This window comes from Macrosteles quadrilineatus, unplaced genomic scaffold (assembly GCF_028750875.1).
Source record: "Macrosteles quadrilineatus isolate MER2022 unplaced genomic scaffold, UCM_ALF_1.0 Scaffold_35__1_contigs__length_1230758, whole genome shotgun sequence".
NCBI classification, from domain to species: domain Eukaryota; kingdom Metazoa; phylum Arthropoda; class Insecta; order Hemiptera; family Cicadellidae; genus Macrosteles; species Macrosteles quadrilineatus.
The window spans coordinates 1106994-1127787 of NW_026542628.1; the positions used below are offsets into that span (position 1 = coordinate 1106994).

Consider the following 20794-nt stretch of genomic DNA (forward strand, 5'->3'; position numbering starts at 1 on the left):
GCGCGAAGTTGGCCCCACCATAATGAGCACAAATTATAAAAACATGTCCATAATTTAGTGCTGAATTTGTGCTTCTCAAAGGTATATATAAAAAAAATTGTGCTCAACAATAACACACCAAAAAATTATAAAAACTGTTGGCGGGGCTAACTTCACGTTCAGCCCGCCACCAAAAGAATTAACAATGTATTATACATAGAAATTTAGTGCTCATTTTGTGCTACAACAATATATGGTTTTTATAATTTGTGCTCTAAAACAACCGAGTAAATTAGGAAAAACTGCCGCCGGTGATAACGTTATCCGCCCCGCCACATTGAACAAATCGGTTGAAAATGGTGTCACGATTTAGTGCTCAGTTTGTGCTACAACAATATATAAGTTTTATAATTTGTGCTCTTAAAACACCCGAGTAAATGAGGAAAAACTGATGCCGGTGATGACGTCATCCGCCCCGCTACATTGAGCAAATTGTTGAAAATAGTCACTTAGAAATTTCTTATTGAACACCCTATATTTTTATCACGTTTTGGATAGAAAATGCAATTTAAAAACTATTTTATACATACATTTTTTTCCGTAAACCCACTCGTTTAGGAGTTACAGCCTATGAAAAAGAGACTTCCGGTGTAAATTTAACTGTATGTAGCCCCTAAACAAGTAAGTTTAGAGCAAATGTGTGAGGATTAAATACATCTTAAAATTGCATCTACAATCCTAAAAGAACATAAAATACACAGTTTTCCACTTTCCAATTTTGCTGCCATACTTTTTTATTCTTCACATTTTTGCTCTAAACGTACTCGTTTAGGGGCTACGTTATATTAAAAGTACACCGGAAATGTTTGTTCATAGGCTGTAACTCCTAAACGAGTGGGTTTACGGAAAAAATGTTAGGTACAAAATAGTTTTTAAATTGCATTTGCTACCCGAAAACGTTATAAAATATAGGGTGTTCCATAAGAAATATCTAAGTTTACAAACATGACGTTTAATTATTTTTCAACATCTTTAAAAACAAGAGAACATGAATTTAATCCAAAACGACTATTTTCAACCGATTTGCTCAATGTGGCGGGGCAGATGACGTCATCACCGGGGGCAGTTTTTCGGCATTTACTCAGGTGTTGTTAGAGCACAAATTATACAAATTGTATATTGTTGTGGCACAAAATGAGCACTAAATCGTGATACCATTTTCAACCGATTTGTTCAATGTGGCGGGGCGGATGACGTCATCACCAGCGGCAGTTTTTCCTCATTTATTCGGTTGTTTTTAGAGCACAAATTATAAAAACTATATATTGTTGTAGCACAAAATGAGCACTAAATGTCTATGTATAATACATTGTTAATTCCTTTGGTGGCGGGCTGAACGTGAAGTTAGCCCCGCCAACAGTTTTTTAGGGATGGACGAGATTGGATTTTTAGTTCGAGACGAGACGAGATTTTTTATTTCTCATAAAATTTTGAGACGGGATTTCCCTTCTCATAGACAACGGGAAATGCACGTTCGGAATTTTTACCTGATTTTGTAACATTGTTAGATGACTGTTTAAATACAAAAATAATGATAATAGGCAAGAATATTTACAATCTTTTATTAAAAAACATCAGCATAACATTTTTTTATTAATCACGCCTAACTTATTAAAAATGCCTACGATTAGGAAACATAGAGATATCAGTTAGGATAGAGTTCAACTTATCCTAAAATAAAATAAATCATAAAATAAAATATTAATTTTTATAAAATAGTTACTTGTTTTGACTTTTTTATAGTAATAAAACATTCCTCACACTGCTAACACTTAACAAAACTTCTCAAATGTTATTAAAATAATTAAAGTAATATTAACATTTGAAGAATTAATTAAATAAGAACACCTTCGCAAAGGAAACGCAACTACAAGACGCTCTTGTATTGGGGGTATTGCATTGACTTTCTGCAGGCGTTTAAAATTTTTTTTTTTTTATTCTCGTCTTGATAAAAATTTCGGCCAAAAATAAATCTCGTCTCATGTAACGAGATTTAAAATTTCCCGAAATTTCGAGACTTGACCATCCCTACAGTTTTTATAATTTTTTGGTGTGTCATTGTTGAGCACACATTTTTTTATAAATACCTTTGAGAAGCACAAATTCAGCACTAAATTATGGACATGTTTTTATAATTTGTGCTCATTATGGTGGGGCCAACTTCACGCGGGTGTCTGTAAAGGCTGCCGAATTCAACTGTGAATGGTAGTCTTCATCAGGACACAATTTTTCAATTTTTGTTAATTTAAAACACATCAGTTTCAAATCAATCAAATCAAATCAATCTTTTATTCATAATGTGTACATGAGTCATACAACGGAATAGTGTCATTTCCTTATAGCTAACAGGGCTTATAATACATATTTACAACTGGTTATACTCCTCAATTGAATAAATAGGATTTGATGTAATATAATTTTTTAACTTAATTTTAAATTTATTAACATTATTTTCTTTTTTTATTTCTTTAGGTAAAGTTCTAAAAAACTTTGCTCCTGCATATGATGGTTTTTTGGTGTAGAGTTGCAATCTGTGATGAGTGGGTATGATTTCCGATTTATTTCTGGTATTGTATGGGTGAGTTGGATGGTTTATTAATGGCTTGCTTGAATTCAAAGTTTTGTAAACCATAATTGTATCAAAAATATACTGTCCATAAACTGTAATAATTTGAAGATTTTTGAAATGCTCTCTACAGGATACTTCCTGATGAAGATTTTTAATGATCCGAATTGCTTTTTTTTGTAATTTTTGAATTTTATCAAGATTTTCTTGTTTGGTGGAGCCATAAAGACAGATGCCAAATGATATATGGGAATGTATATAGGAATGGTATATTAGTTTGAGTGTTGATAGACTACATAAATCTGCCATTTTTCTCAAGGCACATAAACCTGAATTAATTTTTGATATGATTTTGTCCACGTGTTCATTCCAATTTAGGTTGCCATCTATTAGTAGACCGAGAAATTTTGTGCTAAAAATTTGTTCAATAGGTTCGGAATCAATCATAACAACAGGTTCTGCTGTGGTTTTTGACTGAGCTGTTTTAAATGATATATAATTTGTTTTTTCAACATTTAGCTGTAAATTATGATTTTTGAAAAATTGAACAATATTTTCTAATTCTAGGAAAGACAAAATTTCAATTTGTTCTATTGTTTTATCTGAGATTTTTAGGTTAGTATCATCGGCGTATAAACATATACTGCTTTTCTCAGGGTTTGATAGTGAAGTTGATATATTTTTTAGATAGCATATGAAAGGAAGGGGCCCTAAAATTGATCCTTGAGGAACTCCGAATCGTACTTTTTTTAATTGTGATTTATGATTTGAAATTCTAGTTTGTCAATGGTATCACGTGTATGTTGGTTTTTATAGGTTTATTTATGAATGAACTGGGATTTGTTGTAGCAATACGCTACATTATACCTGTAACATCTGGCTGGTATGTTTGCTGAGGTGACAAGAGTGTTGTGCTAACTTATGAGTTTTTGAAATTGTTTTGTGTTGGTTTTATTCTTGTATGTTTGTATATCAAGCTTATTAATTTAGAGCTTACCCGATGGTGTTCACCTTATCTGGCTTGGGTGGGAGCTGATGGTATCTGTTTATGGGTCATATTAATTAAAACAAGTGTGTAATTAGTAACACAAGTTTATTAATAAAACCACATTGAAATCACAACAGATACACAGGTCACATGTTGAGGAGTTGTGTGTGTGGAAGTGGCAATTGGAGTGTGGTCTTGGATGGAGACTGAAGGGTAGAACGGAAGGGGAATGGAGATACATAGAGGAATGGAAACATAGTACATACAATCATACAATACTGTATCAACAGTATCAGGGAATTAAACAAAAACTATGTTTGAGGGTTGTCTAAAAAGTAAGTTACACCTATTTCCAAAATAAATAAAAAGCCAAATATGATTGAAAAGGGTATATTTTAAAAGATACCGGTACATACATAGACTATTTTTCTACGTAGTCACCATTTTTTTCAAGGTATTTTTGATAATGTGGCAACAGTTTTTTTAGTCCAACATCGTACCACTATGCCACCATTTTGGTTAGCCATTGTTCCACCTCCCGTTTCAGTATGTCTTCGTTTTCGAAGCGCTTCCCGCCTAAATGCCGCTTCAACTCCGGGAAGAGATGAAAATCACTCGGCGCCAAGTCAGGAGAGTAAGGTGGATGGCTGAAAACATCCCATCTGAAGGATTCCAGAAGGTCTTGTGTTTTACGGGCAGTGTGTGGGCGAGCATTGTAGTGAAACAAAAACACTGTTTTGGTCAACTTTCCCCTCCTTTTGTTCTGTATCGCCCTTCCCAGCTTACGTAGCACTTCACAATAACGTTCAGCTGTAATTGTTTCCCCCCTTGGCAGGTTATCAATCAACAATACTCCCTTAGAGTCCCAAAAGATCGTTGCCATGACATTGCCAGCTGATTTGACGACTTTTGCCTTTTTTGGAGTAGGCTCGTCCTTTCCCTTCCACACCATGCTCTGCCGCTTGCTTTCGGGCGTCCAAATGTGCACCCAAGTCTTGTCCCCGGTTACTATCCTGTTGAATAGGCCATCTACCTCATCATCAAAAAATTGTTGGAACTGGAGAGCAGCATCAACCCTCTGCTCCTTATGCCTTTCTGAAAGAAGGCGTGGCACCCGTCTTGCACAGACTTTTGACAAACTGAGATCGTCCAAAATGATTCTGTGAAGCGATGCACGACTAATTTCAACATTTGGAGGAAGCTGTGTAATGATTTCATCCAATGTCAAGCGCCGGTCGGTGTCAATGACCTTGCGGACATCTTCAACAACAGTCAAAGCGCGTGTAGTGGACGGGCGGCCACTTCGTTGTTCATCGTGTAACGATTTTCGTCCATCAATAAACGATTGACGCCAGCGGGAAACCATTAGCTTAGACATCACATTTTCACCATAAACACTGCACAATTCTCGATGAATTTCGCTTACATTTTTATTCTTTGCAGTCAAAAATCTAATTACTGCACGGATTTCACAATCGGCGGTGGGAACAAGTGGTGTCTCCATGATGGCCAGAGCGATACTGGAGGGGCGAGTGCCGTAGGCGGGCGTGACGTTTACAGTGTTGCCACTACATCCAGACGAAAATTCCCCACGACTCCCAGCTTTCTATCGCTCGACGCTGTGATTTAAAACAAATGTGTAACTTACTTTTGAGACGACCCTCGTATATTGTAAGGATGTACTGTTTTATCCTCTTTGGATTGTGTCTCAATGTAAAACAAACCTGATGCCTAACAATCCTGCATTTTCCTAACATGATAAGCTCAAAAGGTCGTTTGTATACAAGAGCTAACACCTAGGGACGATATGTAAAATTATCAGTACTTGATTGATGTATGTTTACTGTATGCAGTTTATATTCAAACATAGGGACTATATGTAACACCTAACACCTAGGGACAATATGTAAAATTACCAGAACTTGATTGATGTATATTTACTGTATGCAGTTTATATTCAAACAAGTTACTACAAAAACGGTAAGAAAACTGTTGGTTTTGCATGATACCAATCACGATACATATATTTCTTCGTCATATTGCAGCAAAAACAGTCAATTTGAAGGATTATGTGTTTTCTAAGCTGCTCACTGTTTTTATATTTGGTAAGCTCCCATGTTCGTGGTCACATTGGCCTAACGCACACCATCACCATCACCTACAATAACAGCAAAATCTTTTACGTCTTACTCCGCCATGAAGACATCATTGTTTACCACAATAGCGGTAAAATCATGGACATCTCCTGGGATTGCGGGGACGTCACTCGCTGTTGTAGCGAAATCGCTAGCATTTAAAACAAGTCCAACTTTGAGAAAATCCTGAAAAAATTTCTCTGAATTTGGGGACCCGTCCACCCATACTTAATTGTGTACTCCCCAATTCAAGATATCATCGTAATATACCCCCACAAACATGATGTAATCATACTTTAATACTACAATCATGCCTTCTTCATGCTTTACTCCCCCAGTCATGATATAATTGTGCTTTATTTTCACATTAAATCATGATATCACTCCTTTGTGGAGTTTTAACATGAATTGTTGACTACTGTGCAAAAATCTTCTGCATTTACAATAAAGGATTTTTAATGGATTTCTGTAAAAAAAAACTAGAACAAAAATTTTTGTATACTTTCTCAGTTTTCTGGGTTTCAAGTTCATTGAATAAAGTAAACATTAAGGTTTCATTGTATTGTTGTAGACTTTGATACAAATTTGTTTGATCTGATTGCAGGAACTCGCTGAATCGGGAGACTTTGACCATACGCTAGATGGTAGCAGGCCTGTAAAAATGTTCCATTACATTATATGATGACAACAGTCTATCATTCGAAAAACATATAACACTAGGACAAAAGAGCATCAAAAAGCAAAACCTACTACTGTCACTGTATTTGGTAAGCTCATTGATTTTTTTATCAGAATACCTTTTGACAGCAAACTGTTCTAATATAGGACACAAGGGTTTGAGTTTTAAAGATTTTTGTTAGGATAGCAGACTTGCCTGAATTGATGGTAAGTCTGCACCTAGTTCAAGAAACACACAACTTGAAAGAATATACCAAAATTAGAATATGTGACTTGGGTACGGTATTTGATTATTCAATGTAAAATATTGTAATGAATGTTCTAGGCCTGGATCCAAAGTATAAAGACAAAGGAGCAGTTGTGTCCAAGGTTTCTGCTTATGCTCATGTAAAAGATGTAGTGATCAAAGATACCTACTCAACTTTTACTGTTTTCCTATTCACAGCTTGTTGATTTGATTGCTTGTTTCATAAGTGGTAAAATAACCATTGATATTTTAATTGTATAGCAAGTTAGAATTTGAAAAGTTAAAGGTACCATGACGATAATAGTCTAAAGGTAGATGATTTGTTGATGAAACATAATAAAATAATACAAATGCAAATGTGGGAAAAATACAAATAAAAACAAAATTACTCTTAACTACAATAAATTAAACAATAGGTACTAGAATACATTTCATCAATAATCTATAAGTTTTTTATATCTTAATCCATTGAACGTTTAATTTTCCCTTGATAAAAATGTGTATTAAGTTAGCAGTCAGATTCCAGTCAATCAAATAAAAAGTATCTACCTATAACTATATAAATAAGTGTTATACATATTAAATTCAACTTACGGTAAAGTGAAATTCAACTTGAACAGTAAAAGTTGAGTAGGTATCTTTGATCACTACATCTTTTACATGAGCTTAAGCAGAAACCTTGGACACAACTGCTCCTTTGTCTTTATACTTTGGATCCAGGCCTAGAACATTCATTACAATATTTTACATTGAATAATCAAATACCGTACCCAAGTCACATATTCTAATTTTGGTATATATTCTTTCAAGTTGTGTGTTTCTTGAACTAGGTGCAGACTTACCATCAATTCAGGCAAGTCTGCTATCCTAACAAAAATCTTTAACACTCAAACCCTTGTGTCCTATATTAGAACAGTTTGCTGTCAAAAGGTATTCTGATAAAAAAATCAATGAGCTTACCAAATACCATTTTTACAGGCCTGCTACCAACTAGCGTATGGTCAAAGTCTCCCGATTCAGCGAGTTCCTGCAATCAGATCAAACAAATTTGTATCAAAGTCTACAACAATACAATGAAACCTTAATGTTTACTTTATTCAATGAACTTGAAACCCAGACAACTGAGAAAGTATACAAAAAAAATTTGTTCTAGTTTTTTTTTAGACAGAAATCCATTAAAAATCCTTTATTGTAATGCGGAAGATTTTTACGCAGTACCGGTAGTCAACAATTCATGTTAAAACTTCACAAAGGAGTGATATCATGATTTAATGTGAAAATAAAGCACAATTATATCATGACATGAGTAAAGCACGAAGAAGGTATGATTGTAGTATTAAAGTATGATTACATCATGTTTGTGGGGGTGTATTAGGATGATATCTTGAATTGGGGAGTACACAATTAAGAATGGGTGGACGGGTCCCCAAATTCAGAGAAATTTTTCAGGATTTTCTCAAAGTTGGACTTGTTTTAAATGCTAGCGATTTCGCCACGATAGCGAGTGACGTAAACCCGCAATCCCAGGAGATGTCCATGATTTTACCGCTATTGTGGTAAACAATGATGTCTTCATTGGTGATATCCTCTGATTGTAGGAGATGATAATAATCAAGAATTATCATAATAACATAGTTATAAATACACATTACTAAATGTATGATTACTAAAAATAATACTACTTCACGTGATAAAGTAGACCACTATGATTTCATATTGTAGGTGGATGCAGGCTGAAAAGATAATTGTGGGTGAAAATCACGACGATATTGGACGCATAGAATTCTGTAGATCATTCTCCTAAAGACACAATATTATGGTTCGTACAACAGGAGGCAGTCAAACAGTACAGTAATATATAGAATCAGTAATTGTTAGGAAATACAGTAGACCCCCTCTTAACCGACCTCGTATTAACCGATAATCGGATTATCCGCCTTTGACCGTAAAATAATACAGTTTGTTTTAACCAACCTTGCTTTGAGAGCAGTTCGGTTTAACTGCCGCTTTCTAGGAATCTTGGCATTTTCGCTCCCACGCTGCGCGATGAGAACTGAACCATACGCTTATCTCCACAGGATATGACTAAGAATAAGCTATTTTGTATTGATAAAATAATATAGCATATTGTCAGTTTGTCATAATGGTTTGTAGTGCGAGCACATCTGATCTGATTTGTTATCTGTGCGGCAAATTTATAACATCGTAAAGTGCCTTAGAACGGCTGGCGGGAAAGCATACATATACAGGTGATTTACCTGTCACGTCATTTCTGCCCGATCCGGGCGAACCCTACTTTCATTGTGTCAATGGTTAATAAATAATACATATACTTCACAAGACACGACACAAAAAAATTAAACCATGTTGAAAACTGACAACCAACCCCGTTTTTAGCCGTGCACAAGCTGTTTTTATGTCATGTCTTGTGGTGTATATGTATTATTTATTAACCATTGACACAATGAAAATGAAGAAATGTAATAAAAAATTAGGGGTGGTCAAATCTCGAAATTTCGGGAAATTTTCAGGGCTGTGCGAATCCAGAAATTTTGGTTCGAATCCGAATCCGAATCATAGCTGTACAGATTTTATCGAATCCGGATCGAATCCGAATATTTTAATTAATCCCGAGTCGAATCTGGGTCGAATCCGAATCTCAAATTTACAGCCATTATCGAACCTGGATCGAATCCGAATCTGAAATTTAAAGCTGTTATCGAATCCGAATATTTAAACCTGTTCAGAGTCGAATCCAAATCCGAGGAAAGTCAGCAGTACCAATTTTCACATATTTAGACCACATTTTCTGGGGCTAAAATAACTTAGGGAATTGCTTAAAAAATTTTTGAAATGGGCCAAATAAAAAAGTTATAAAATTTAGGCCTACCTATTTGAAGTTTTGAAACTAAAAAATTGGGCATAAGTTAGGCATACCGCCTAGGCCTCAGTTACTCGCTAAAAGTGATGGACTACTAATTTGTGTAGTCTAAAACATAGGCCCAGCCTATTATACACCTTGGTGTTAATCCTCCACACAAGCCTATGTCTGCATTACTATTACAAGTAACTACTAACACTATGAGGTTAAGTTTACTGATAGCCAAGATAGGGTTCAAATGCGACCTACACTAATGTGCCTAAAATCTAACACCAAGTTGGTCAGGTTCCTAACATGAATCAGTCAACAGCAAATCGGAGTGCACAAGTAGTTTTTTAGTGTCTAAAAAATTATATTGAAAATTATATTCAATCAGAATCTAGTAAATTTGAATATCGAATCCCAACTCGGATCTATTTCCAAGAAATTCGAATATCGAATCCGAACCCGGATCTCTTACCAGTAAATTCTAATATCGATTCCGAATCCGAATCCAGTTAGAAACAGTAGATTCGTTCTCGAATCCGAATCGAATCTCTAAAAAGATTCGGATTCGATTCGTTTTTCGAACTATTCGCACAGCCCTGGAAATTTTAAATCTCGTTACACGAGACAAGATTTCTTTTTGGCCGAGATTTTTATCGAGATGAGAATAAAAAAAAAAAAATAAAAAAAATAAAAAACGCCTGCAGAAAGTCAATGCAATAACCGCAATACAGGAGCGTGTTGTAGTTGCGTTTCCTTTGCGAAGGCGTTCTTATTTAATTAATTCTTATTAATTTAATTATTAATATTGCTTTTATTTTATGATTTATTTTATTTTAGGATAAGTTGAACTCTATCCTAACTGATATCACTATGTTTCCTAATTGAGGCATTTTTAATAAGTTAGGCGTGATTAATAAAAAAATGTTATGCTGATGTTTTTTAATAAAAGATTGTAAATATTCTTGCCTATTATCATTATTTTTGTATTTAAACAGTCATCTAACAATGTTACAAGATCTGGTAAAAATTTTGAACGTGCATTTCCCGTTGTGTATGAGAAGGGAAATCCCGTCTCGATCTCGTCTCGAAATTTTATGAGAAATAAAAAATCTCGTCTCGTCTCGAACTAAAAATCCAATCTCGTCCATCCCTATAAAAAATATAACATTAATTTAGTTTAGTGTATGACTAAGCAACCGAGAATGGAGAAATCTCCAAAATTATAGCTGTAGGTACTATACACACAATCTGTCACACTAAAAAATTCTACTCAAGATCCGTTCTGATTGTTTTATTCTGTTATGTTTGTTGACTGTTTTCCAGATCAATGATAGGATAGACAAATTTATACGCTACAAGAGGGATCAAGCCAACATTAACAATGTGCTGGACTTTTGCGGTGCATCTAGTGATCGTCAGTTCTGTGCTCGGGTGGATGCTGTGCTTGTAAGGAAAAAAGACTCTACCAGTCACATGGCAGGTGTGTTGCATGTGATATCGTCAGCATCAAGTGTATGTTTACTATTAATAATAATCAAAAAAGTGTTTAATTATGATGGACATATATACTAGATATTAGAGAGTTTTTGTATCTTCGTGAAAATCCTGTTAAACACAAACGCTCAATGTTAAAACGTAAGAGCGCTGAATTTAGAGTTTTTGCATCTCTGTAAAAATTACGGTATCACTAAAATGTTAAATGGAGCTGATGTGTTGTATTTGCCAATGCTTAGAGGTTAGGATCGTTTAATATACTTGTTTGTGATTGCTTTTGTAGTTATAGAGGACATTTTAACTTATCAGCTATAGGAACTGTAACTGATCATGGTTTTATGGGTTGCACATAGAACTTCTTTTAATAACATTAATTCATAATTTAGGGTGAATTTCAAAAGTTTTTTATCCAAGCAAAATATCTAATTACACCTTTAAAATAAACTCAGTATTCACTTCCAACTTAAGTTACTGATGTTAATTGTTTACACTTAACTGCTGGCTTAAACGGTAAGATAAAACACTACGATAAATCCTATGAAATAGCGGGCCCGGTATAAGTTTTTGAGCCCGGTAAAACGCTAGTCACTAAAAATTAACGCTTAATGTTTAGCCTATTTAGTTATAATTCTACAAAAAAATTAAGTTAAGTTCTTAATTAAAGTGGTTTAAATACCTGTAATGTCGACAATCCAAGTGGTTGTGTAACAACTAGTTTCGGTTCACAATGGAGCCATCTTCAGGTTTTTCAAGAACATTATCACTTCTTCTGAGGTCGTCAAAGTTCACAAATAATTGACATACATAAAAACATTTAAAAACACGTAACACGTATGCCTAGCCCTAGCTTTAACGACGTGACCAGCGTGAAGTTTGGACGTATACTCCTGCCAGACACGTCGTTAAAGCTAGGCCTAGGCATGCGTGTTACGTGTTTTTAAATGTTTTTATGAATGTAAATTATTGGTGAACTTTTGACGACCTTCGGAAGAAGTGATAATGTCCTTGAAAAACCTGAAGATGGCTCCATTGTGAGCCGAAACTAGTTGTTACACAACCACTTGGATTGTCGACATTACAGGTATTTAAACCACTTTAATTTATTGTATCTCGATAATCCGGAGGCTACCCATAAAAAAAAGTTCTTACCTATAAGGTAAGAAAAAAATATCAGCACACAGGCACTTGATATTGAAATTTTAGTACTAAAATTTTACACCCTAATTGCTTTCTGATAAATCAAACTAATTCATACACAAGTTATTAGATATGTTTGATTGGAAAGGGCTAATTGCCTGAAATTTAAGGTGAAAAAGGACAGGCTAGCAAAGGCTAAAGACAGGTAAGTAGGCTTACCTTAAAAATTGTAGGCATCCCACTTCAACCAAAAAGAAATAACAAAGGAAAGCCACTTGCCCCTTTTTTAACATTGAGAGTCACTAGATTCTGGAAGTCATGCACTGGTAAAGGAAGATTATCCACGAAGGACTTAGTGACTCTCAATGTTGAACAAGGTGCCAGTGGCCACGAAATATTCAGTTTTTCATTTGTGATTTCTTTTGTGCTATTGTGGAGTGGGATGCCTACAATTTTCAAGGTAAGCCTCTTTATCCAGTCTGTTTTAGTTGTAGATTTTAACTTTTTTAACAATTTGTCGCATAACTCGTATAAGTTATGTACAAAGGTGAATGAGTAGTACAGTAGAACTTGAGTACAGTACAACTTTTACATGTGTAAGTCAACAGTAAATTCATTGTTTCAGTACGAAATGTCCTTGACAGATACACTGCAAAACACAACAGGGAAAAAGAAGACAGATCTGGAAACCTTGCAAACGTGAGTATTTCATTTCATTTAACTTATTTGTGGATTGATTCACCATTTTCACATAAATCACAGGAGAAATTACAATACTTGTTTGTTGAATATGCAAAAGACATCAATAAGCACATGCACAAAAAAAAGAATATGGAATGATGAATAGATAATACAATGACAATTATACTTTTACCATAAATTTAACTTGGGAAATTGTTTTAAAATATCTAAATTTCAACCACAAGAAGGCTTCATACGTTTTTCTTGAGTTGTAATCATGTATAGCGTCACATTATCTTTCACAATAGCAAAACTTAAGGGTGGTATGGATGAATTTTAAGACTGTAGCACCTATGTGAGTACTGTTTTACCGTCTATAGTACTAACCTTCCTCCGTATGCAGGAGCTCTGGACGTCATGCTACTGGCAATGGCTTTGGACAAGGTGCTACTGCTATGTTTTTAAGAGCATAAAGTGCGCTGTTGAACGACGATCAATCCCGGGACGTCCAGACTGTTTTTTGCAGTTATTGTACTTTTGGACATGATGAGATTTGGAGGTCATGAGACAGCTCAACATTTAATTTTGGACTTTTTGATACTGACGTATATCATTGGATGTTGTGCAACAACTCCTATATATAGATGGGATGTATAATTCCACTACAGGTCATGTGGGACATAAATTGTCTTCTACTTCCATTATACATAGCAAGAAACGTAACATACTTTCAGTATGTCTTCTATCGTTTGTATTGGAATAATCTGAAGAATATCGTCATCTTCACTAAATTGTTTTCCCAAACTTCTAGAAGATTTGGAAGAATGGAAACGGTTATGAATTTGATTTTTTTGTCATACTGCATCTGCTTTTTGTCTTTTACTCACTAGGGAGTAAAAAACCTTTTTAGTCCCTAGGGAATAGAAGACAGCTGTTATAAACCGGTTGTAAACTTTGATTTTAGGCTATCACATGTTTCAAAATTATCTATCGATTGATTAAATTGGTTGTAGCTTATCGTTGCATCCTTGTCAATAGTTTGACATATCAATATTATTATAATATACACTATAACAATCGTAATAGACTCTAATTGAAACACTCATTCACGAAACAGCTGCTTGTTTGCAATAGCAAAATTGAAAACGAGTTGGAAGTCGTGTTGAGAGGTTATCTTTACATAAAAAGTATTTTTTTCTAACTTAGTTTCTTAATTAATCTTGCAATATGACAAAAATATACATAACACAGGAAATAAGTCTTTTAAACCCTCGCTCAAGTTTCAAGATGGAGGCGAAGACGAGGTCGGAAAATGAACCACGGTTGAAAAGACACTTAACACCCTAGTGAAGAAAACTATTTTAAAAACTAAATACCATCATGAAATCTTATTGATCTAAAAAAAATCTAATGTATTACAAATTGCCCTTTTGATCAGGTTACGAAAACCAATCAAGATTCCTTGGTAGAAGGTCAAATCCAGTCATCTACACAACACGACTCGTCTGTTCTGAGAGGAGAAAAAAGGGTAAATATCTCTACTAGGCTAATTGATTTATTTTTTACAAATTAACATAGAATTGAATAGGTATAAAGAATTTTTACTAGAAACGTACATAAATTGTAAAAGCTTTAATTGAAATGATTACATACCATTGTGTACCTAATTAATTGTTTTGAGAGGATTTAATTTTTAAAGTTTGAATCAATCATGCATGTCACTTTACTATAAAAATACTCAATTCAAAGCTTGCGAGGTTCTTTGTAAACTCAACTCGACCCATAAATTTACTACTCGTATACACCTAATTAAAACCATAAAAAAAGTTGAAGTTGGTAGTCAAACGGCAAGGTGCAGTTGAGGTTAATTAGGAGACATGATAATATAAAAAGTTCATAGCAGACTTTAATGCAATTTTGGACGGCAAGTTGTTAGATTTAGCAACATTATACACACATTAGATTATTATAACGCATCAATAGATTATTATAGATTAGATTATTATAACTACTAATCTGTCTCTGCGCTTCCTACCCCCTCCCCCAAGTTCTCCAGTTATCAGCTGATTTACGTCTGATGCGTTGCCGCTGTGACGCAAGCGTCACAACCACACAACACTCAATTAATTGTGACTTTACTTAGCATTTCAATCAGGTGGGAAGAAACTACAATAGTGGTGGGGAGTAAGAACAGAACATTGTGCTGGTGTCAGACTTGGAATAGTTCGCTTTGTATTGATGGGAGACCTTGATTTACAAACAACCTCTATATAGATACACATACGTATCCTCTCCCGTTCCAGTTATCAAGAAATTTAACAAAATTGCCATCCTAGATTAGATCTAAAACGGTATCAGGGGATGAGTTTTCTGCATTGGCTGTTTAGACCTTCGACATACTGCCCGTTTTGACCCTCAGCAACAAGTACAAAATGCACAATGTATGCCGAAGGTCTAATTAGACCATCTGGGATTTAGACCTTCAGCAACTAATCCTTCCGTTAATGTGAGGCTCACTCATTTTCCATTCTTCTCAAGTAGCCAAACCATCTCTTTCTCAATTTCTCTACTCGTTCTCTCAAACTTTCTCCAACTCTTCGTTTCTAATTCTATCCAATCCTGTTTTCCATTTAATACCTCTTACAAACTTCATTTCCCCTGCCTGAACCCAACTCCATTCTCTCTCTGTTAATATTCCAAACTTCTGCACCATAGGTTATCGGTATATAAGTTTTATGTAAGGTAATTTTTGCAGTCTTTGGTATATCGTTATCCCAGACACACTTGAGAATCTGTACCTTTCCCCAGTCTAGCCGTTACCTCTTGTGCCATCCTCCCATAGTTTGATAACACCGTGCCTAAATATGTAAATTTTTTGACTAACTTAAGCGGCTTTCCCTCTATTTTTCAAACTACTTTATAGTATAATACTTTCAATTAGAAGTAATGAACGTAAAATTACTATCCTAACCTAACCTAGCGCAACTTGCATTCTAAAGGGTTGGGGCAGAGCTAACGAATTTTGACCATTTAAGTATAATCATAATTTTTTTTCAGGTTCTTGATCTAGCGTACATTGAATCAATCAACAATGTGAAGAAGCAGCAGAAGATGTGATATTCTGAGATAAGATTAACTGAGTCTCAAAAAATACTAAAATTAAATAAAAAATAACTCATATCATCATTGTATTACATTGTACATAAATCAACTTCTAATATTGTGTAAATAAAAGTTTTTTACTTCCATTTAAGAAAACTGTACTATTTTTCCTTGAAAATCATGTACTAGTGCATAGGTTTATAAGTATAGTATACTAGCTTACCCCGTTGTGGCTTTGCTCACGAAAATTCACTTCTTCTTTTACAAAGCTTCTTATTGCACACCTAGACCTAATTCTCCATGCCAATTCCTGAGTTCTTATGGTTAGTAGTTTTTGAGTTTCAGTGATCAGAGAGTGGTATTTGACTTGTGTAAGTATATATTTCACTAGGGCGTAAAGTGACTCTTTTCATTAAGAGCTCAAGTTTCACGGGTGAGGGTTGAACAGTTACTATTTGTCCGTGTGATTTATGATCTTTATCTGAAAAGTGGTAAGGAATGAAAAGAACAAAGAATCTAAAAGCACTTTATATTACAGCTGTATTTTGGACATGAATTTTAACAACACAAGAGTATAGTATACAATTTACAATATTGTGCTATATAAAATATAAAGAACTACAACAAATAATAAGCTTTGTCTAATTCATAGAAGTAGTAAAAGACAAAGCTCAACTTTTTCATATTTACAAATACACAATCTTGCTTTACAAAAACCAAACGTAGAGAGAGGGCAGTAAGAAAAAATATACACAAAAATTATTGAAACAATTGTTTGTGCCAAGTTTAGTGTTTTTAGTTCATACTATGGCTTTATTTTAAATAAAGTTAGTAAAGTTTTCACCTGCAACAAAAAAGTAATTTTGACTAAAACATTTTTGAACAGTGAAAAAATGACAAAACTGTGTTACAAATTTTATTGGACATGCGTTAATAATTAACATAATCACTATAACAAAAGTAAGCATTTAATGATGAAATCAATTGATTTTACAATCATAGCTGTCATACAAAATATTAAAGCTATTTGTATTCAGTATTAAAACTCACCCATTACAAACTATTACAATAAAGCACGGTAACTGATGCAATTTATTCAGATCATCTTCCAAAATATAAAAACTTTAAATAAAAAACATCACCGCATTACCTAATCTAATAATTTGGTCTACACGCTTATTTAGAGCTAAACATTTACAATTTCATACAGTTCAGGACACTAAGGTAAATACCAATATCATTACTACAGGAGGTTACATTTCATGGCAATAGCCCGAGCATTCGTTTAATTTTGGGCATAAAAGCCACACTTATGACATAATATTATGTTATAAGTACAAACAGGTTTGAGTAAATCTGTGCAAACAACAATTTAGCAAACTTGTTTTTATACCGTTATTGCAAAACGTTTAGTTTATTGTTCAAAATGTTCCGGACTCAACTTTTTTTTTGATAGTTTTCATTTCTTCCTATATTCAGTTAAATATTAGGATTCAGGTTGATATAATTTTTTTTCCTACAGTTACCTAACAATGCACATGTTATCTCACTGATTTGAGAAAGCAAAGTGGCCAATTCGCTCATCAGTGAGACAATGTTAACACTGTCTCACTCTAATTACTTTGTCTCACTCCAGATTTGCAATGTGAACAGTAAGCGCGTAACATGCAGACAAGGTTGTATGTGCGCGAAATATGTTGACAGCACTGGCTGTAAATCAGCTGGTCAGCTGTTGTACTGTTGTATTTGTCACTTCACATTAAATGTTATATTAAAAGTCACTTCTGTGTAAAAATATGTTACGTTTCTTCACCAATTTATTTGTTATATGGTAACTGTAGGAAAAATATAATGTGCAACTCGAGTGCAAAGTACAATTGCCTCACTCGAGAAACCATTCCTCACTCGCCTACGGCTCGTGAGTAAGGATTTCTCTCGAGTGAGTCAATTGCTCACTTTGCTCACTAGTTGCACAAATAACTAAAGTTGAAATTACAGAAAGTTTTAAAAGTTCTAAAAAAAATCAGAAAAATTATTTAACATACAAAAATAATTCTATCCTGTCACATTTTTATTGTGAACACAATTTAGTTAGTTTTTTTGATGGTATATAATCCAATTTTTTTTTGCAAAAGAGCACATTTGGAACAGTTTATTTGTAAGCATTTTACCATAGAAAAGAGAAAAGATTACACGGAGAAAATCAATATAACCGATTTGGACTATTTGCAATAGTGCCTAACAGTGTGCTTACCCAGTTTCAAAAAATATTCAATTCACACGTGTAAAAATTCTGATGAAATGTAACCATCCAACCTCTGCACACAGCCGTCTTGGAAAATACACCTAAAGGGTAAATAAAGCAAGCTCATTGGACAGTGAAATCAACACACGTGCTTAAACTCCGCCTATAATTACTGATATATTATTGATTTCTATACAAATGGAATATATTACATAACAGAGTATGTTCCACTACACACAAGCAGAACAGCAACAGAGAATCTGCATTCCAATACTAATGATAATACGTATTGTCTATAGCACGTTGACAATCAAGTGAACTGCAGCTGTAGTAATCTCTAACTACATTACTGACTTGAACAAATTAATTGTACAATCCCACTTACGAGAGAAATAGCGACATTTACACCCACAGTAAAACATAACTATAACACTATCAATTAAAATGTCATATCAGTCATTTTCTCAATATTTTTACTACATGGTTATCTATATCTCAATAAAAATAAAGACTCAAAAACTTAGCTACAAGAATGAAGATTGAGATGCAAAGTAAGTAACATAGTATAAAAAAGGTATCTGTACAGAAACCATCCTCTTGATGTTATTTTCTATGTTTGAAAATAGTACAAAATAATTTGTATTTAACATTTGCCATTAACATAGAATGGATTTCAAAATCAGCTTCGAGAATAAATTCTCTTAACAAAACTATAAAACCGCTTGCCAGTGAGAAAACCTAGTTTGTAATAGGATTTTAAAGGTATGGCAAACTTATATTAGATTAAGGATGGAGAGGGAATGCTTTGCCAAAAGTACATAGGGGATTGGTTAACATAGGATAACAAAATATCTAAAGACCCTTAATTATTTATGAAAAAAAAACATAGAACCACTTCAGTTAGCTAATACAGAGTAACATTAAGCAACCATTTGTAAAGTTGTGACTTGTGTAGCTATGTTTCTTTGACATATACCAGAACAAAGACAAACATAAAAATACAACAAGATGTTATCTATAAAATATGCATTATCTCTGTCTTAAAGAAACACCTTAAACACTGTGGTTACTACAACTACGCTTACTCTGGGATCGTATTTGTAAAACCTGCTGACTGAATGGTAAATTTAGGATTTACAAATTTGATATCAAAGAAATAATAGCAAAATGCTGTAACGCAGCAATCGTTAATTTATTGCACGATTATTGTACATCTTGTAGCCCTAGACATTCCTTAGACTAGAGCTGGTTTCATCACTCAAAAGAAGACACATAGATAAGATTTTTTGCATAATTTCGGAAAACAAGTGTATATTTTCAATGATGATGAGAAATTTTTAGCTCAAGCAGTACACAAATTTTGTAACCACCAATTAATTATCAGATCTTCATGTCAAAATGTAAGCTTAATGTTTTTAAAATAAATACATAACTATTTTGACAATTGAAATAAAAATAAATTCTTTCATAAAAATTAATCAAAAGAAATTTTGAGAAAAATTTCTCACAATTTGTCGATGATTATAACAAAATCATTGATTTTTTAACAACAATAAGGATAGTGTTTTATGCTGCCTCTTTGAAAATATATAAATTTTGAGCAGTGAACACTGAATAACTATTCGAAAAATATAATAACTACATTCGGTTCTACGACAAGAGAGAAAATGTTAAACTTTACAAGTGAGAGGGAAAACATGAAGAATAACACAGACTATCATTAGATTTCTTACGATATATATATTACAAGTTAACAATGTCCTAATGATATACATCATTGTAAATATAATTTAAATAACAAAAATAATAAAAAATAACACTGGTTAACAACTAATAGGCATATGTATATGAGACTAAACGGCTCTTTAAAAGAGAATAGAATAAATTAAATAGTTACAATAACCTAAGTCCGGAAACGATAGAAGTCACAGATCTTGGGCAACCCCAAGGCACAGCAGATTAAAACTGGTCAGCCAGCAGTTCACATATCTCTATTGACACTGGCTCTTTACTGGACCTGACAGTCAGCCTGTACATCTGCAACACGGCATACAACTCTTCTGTCACTATTTTAAGTTATAGGCTACAGGATGCGGAATGGTAAAATATTTTGAAAAATAATAAAGATACAGCTACAAAACATGGAACTTAATTACTGGGCATAAAATATTGCTATTCAGTGATACACTACCTCTTCGGGGGACAGCCAACTAGTTGTCAGAAGGGTAAATATTTCCGACGCCCAACTTACCTAAAACGTACTACAAGACGTTTTTAATCTGTTCTTAGGCACCAACACTACGACTTTCTTAGATGACTTTTTTATCGCCGGGGCTTCCTTTGACCCCTACATTCGGATATATATTCAGCAATAACTCCTACCATCTAGGGGACTGGTGGGAATTTGGGGTTTTGGGTGGAGAAAAAACGTGCTTAAACAACGTGGCAGGGCAGTTCCTTTACTAGGCACCACACCTAGATTACTAGACACCTTGTGTAGCTTAACCTAACCTAACCGTAATCTGGGCATGGTGTTTAGTAATCTGAGTGTGGTGTCTACAGGAAACCTTGGCAACAAAATATTAATCTGAGAAAGTTATAGTGTTGATGTCT

General features: G+C 34.1%; 3 protein-coding genes across 4 annotated transcripts in view; 2 read left to right on the forward strand and 1 right to left on the reverse strand.

Annotated features, from left to right (window-relative positions):
* The window catches only part of LOC129005819 (molybdopterin synthase catalytic subunit-like), a 40393-nt gene extending 24367 nt beyond the window's left edge, over nucleotides 1-16026 (forward strand). Inside the window, exons 5-8 of the mRNA XM_054434830.1 lie at nucleotides 10846-11002; nucleotides 12779-12852; nucleotides 14273-14362; nucleotides 15892-16026. Coding sequence (XP_054290805.1) covers nucleotides 10846-11002; nucleotides 12779-12852; nucleotides 14273-14362; nucleotides 15892-15951 — 381 coding nt within the window. The 3' untranslated portion in view covers nucleotides 15952-16026. The remainder of the gene's footprint in view (nucleotides 1-10845; nucleotides 11003-12778; nucleotides 12853-14272; nucleotides 14363-15891) is intronic.
* The window catches only part of LOC129005818 (uncharacterized), a 127777-nt gene that overhangs the window by 12407 nt on the left and 94576 nt on the right, over nucleotides 1-20794 (forward strand). The gene's annotated exons all lie outside the window — the stretch shown is intronic.
* The window catches only part of LOC129005817 (AP-2 complex subunit alpha-like), a 74492-nt gene continuing 70157 nt past the window's right edge, over nucleotides 16460-20794 (reverse strand). For both annotated transcript variants that reach the window (XM_054434827.1, XM_054434828.1), the window contains exon 20: nucleotides 16460-20218. In XM_054434827.1, coding sequence (XP_054290802.1) covers nucleotides 20141-20218 — 78 coding nt within the window. In that variant the 3' untranslated portion in view covers nucleotides 16460-20140. The remainder of the gene's footprint in view (nucleotides 20219-20794) is intronic.